General features: G+C 55.1%; 1 protein-coding gene across 1 annotated transcript; it reads left to right on the top strand.

Annotated features, from left to right (window-relative positions):
* Window positions 1-1,505: 1,505 nt before the first annotated feature.
* On the top strand, window positions 1,506-2,763 carry VDBG_01275 (inositol polyphosphate multikinase; the record flags this gene model as incomplete). Its single annotated transcript, XM_003009546.1, has 2 exons — window positions 1,506-1,591; window positions 1,665-2,763. 2 exons carry the CDS (start codon window positions 1,506-1,508, stop codon window positions 2,761-2,763), a joined length of 1,185 nt encoding a protein of 394 aa, XP_003009592.1.
* Window positions 2,764-2,887: the final 124 nt, after the last annotated feature.

The raw sequence follows: 2,887 nt of genomic DNA on the forward strand, positions 1-2,887 counted from the left end.
CACACCTGTACTGCACGTGTACCTCAGGTAATACTCAGGCGGGCGAAGTCGGGGCGGAGCAGAAGGGGCGTCGTGACATAGTCCGTCGGGCGCAGAGTGGGCGCCGACCAGATCACCTCACATTGGTTTGTTCCGCATATGCAAAGTGTCCAAGGCGCTTGAGCAAATGCAAACTTCGCACATGACGCGGGATGATAATGGAGGGGGAATTAGATTGACAAAAGTGATGACAAGCGAATCCGACAGCGATCGCGAGATACCTCACACTGCCACGTCAGAGAATGGGACGGGAGTCAAAGATCCAAGCATGGGAGCTAGAGCTGTATGCACAAGTCCCTTTTTGTGGGCATTTTAGCCCTCTCCTATGCTGGTTTGTGTGTTTCTTTGGGCCATGCTGATATTTAGGATGACCCCGATCACAGTGAACAAAGTCTCTTTGTCAAGTAGACGCGTTAAACTTGGTTCAACCGATCAACATGGCCCAGCGTGACTTCTCGGGCGATCGAGTGCAACGTGGAACAAAAGTCTTGATACCGTCCAATAAATTTCAGAGGTGATAAATTTGTGCTGAATGACCAACTAGAGCGGCCATGTGAGAGAAGCCTGTCTCATATCACTCTGTGCCACTTGAGAATACCTCCCTTTACTTCCAGTTGGTGCCCCCAAGATGATGACAGGCATGACAAGGGCCAGGTAAGGAGGCGCAACGAGGAATGCCCATCAGTGTGCCTCGTACCTTGTACACGTAGTACTTCGGCCCCCCCTAGCCTGAACTAGGCACGACGGCAATCACGGCAGGTGCAGGCGTGGGTGTGGTAGCGATCGTGGCTGAGAAGGCAGTGTACCAGCGCCTTCAGCGTCTCCCAGTGTCTCCAGTGCCCTTCAGTGGATTCGAGATCATCTTGGCACTTTTGCCCATTCATCCGCTGTGGCGTTGTGGAATGCCATGCCGTTCCTTCTTGTCGAACCCACCACTCCTCTCTCTACGCTTCTGCTGGTTCCCTCCCACTCGCCCCCCCCTCTTCTTGCGCTCCGCACCATCATTCAGGCCCAGTTGGTCAGGGCCCCCTGTTCCCGACCTGAACTCCGCCAGCCCATGTCAATACAATCCCCGTCCAACCCAATGACCAGCGGCAAACGACAAGCGAACCCAACTGCGCAACCCTGAATCGTCGTCGCCTGTGCCTGCGCCCGCGCCCAAATCTCACTCTCCTTAAAGACTCAGTCATTCCTTCGTCGTCCCGTCGCCTGTTTGGATCGCCACCACCTGTAGGCTGCGAAGATTCTCGCTTGCAACGCTTCCTGCGAACTTGATCCTGTCGACGCCTTGCTGGTCCCGACTCCATTCTTCACCGACCCATGCGCCATCCACATCTACAATAGTGCAACCGCTCGATCCTAACTCTGGTGGCTACCCAACATTGCGCCTCCTCAATACCGCTCCCTCGATATGCAAATACGTTAGAAAGTAGTCGCGACCACTTCAGGAACACCGCATTTTGACAATGGCGGGAAAGAAAAAGGAGAAGAAGGAGAAGGAGATTCCAGCTCGGTCTGAACTTGTCGATTGTACCCACGCTGTGGCAGGACAGTAAGTTGGTTCGGCGCATCTTGTCGCAACATGCGCTTCTTCGGAGCACACCCAGACTGACCTCTCTTGCTAGTGCTGGAACCATGTGCGATGCCGACGGCGAGCTCTTCATCAAGCCCTGCACGCAACTCGAGGTTGAATTTTACCAATCTGCCAATGCCCGCTACCCCGAATTCGCAGAGCTGATGCCCCTTTTCCTCGGCACGCTGAGCCTCAGCGACCCTACTGAGCTCAGTTCTGCCGACGACGGTATACCAGGTCTTGTTGCCGACCCCGACGTCCAAGCCAAGGTTATCGAGGCTGTCCAAGCCCAGGCACAGATTCCCGTGGCAGACACAGCACCCGTGAGCAATGACGGCATTACCTGGATACCGAACAAGACGAAAAAAATCAAGACCGACCAGGCTGTAGTGCTCGAGAACGCCTCGAGCGGCTTCACGCGCGCCAACATTCTCGACGCGAAGCTCGGCCGTCGCCTTTGGGCCGATGATGCGCCACAGCAGAAGAAGACAAGATTTGACAAGATTGCTTCCGAGACGACGCATGGTTCCTTGGGATTTCGAATCGCTGGAATGCGTGCCTATCGCGGCTCACTCGACAAGGCTGAACTCAACGAAGAGGACTACAGAATCTACGACAAGGACTTCGGCCGCGTCAGTGTCAACACTGACAATGTCGTTGACGCGTTCCGCAAGTTCGTGTTCAACCCAGCCGCTGACATAGACGAGGAACTTGGCAAGGCCGTTTGTCACGCCTTTGTTCGCGAGCTGCACAATGTTGAGGAGGTGCTGTCGATACACGAGAGCAGGATGTACTCCTCCAGTCTCCTCTTTGTCTTCGAAGGCGACGGCGACAAGCTGCGCGAAGCCATCGAGGCCAACAATTCGGCTGTCGACCACGTCGAGAACCGCACGGGCCGGAAGGACGATAATTTCGGTAGAACCACCTTTCGCGTAGATAGCGGGATCGAGCTGATGGTTGAAGATATTGTGCAAGGCGACGAAAATGACGACAGTGACGACGAGGATGACGGCCCTTCTCTGCCGAAGATCTTCGAGCTCAAACTCATCGACTTTGCCCACGCGCAGTGGACCCCTGGCTTGGGTCCTGACGAGAATGCGCTGGTGGGCGTGCGGAGCCTGATCAAGATCTTCGAAGAGCTCGCGGCATAACGTGAAGGGCCCTGGGGGCCGCATAGAATCGCAGCGCATAGGACATGCGACTGTTGGCCATGGCCACAAAAAGTCGACCAATGATGAATAGTTGGTACATAGGCCGAGAGAGGTCTTGCATCAT

Source organism: Verticillium alfalfae, genomic scaffold, assembly GCF_000150825.1.
Source record: "Verticillium alfalfae VaMs.102 supercont1.1 genomic scaffold, whole genome shotgun sequence".
Lineage (NCBI taxonomy): Eukaryota > Fungi > Ascomycota > Sordariomycetes > Glomerellales > Plectosphaerellaceae > Verticillium > Verticillium alfalfae.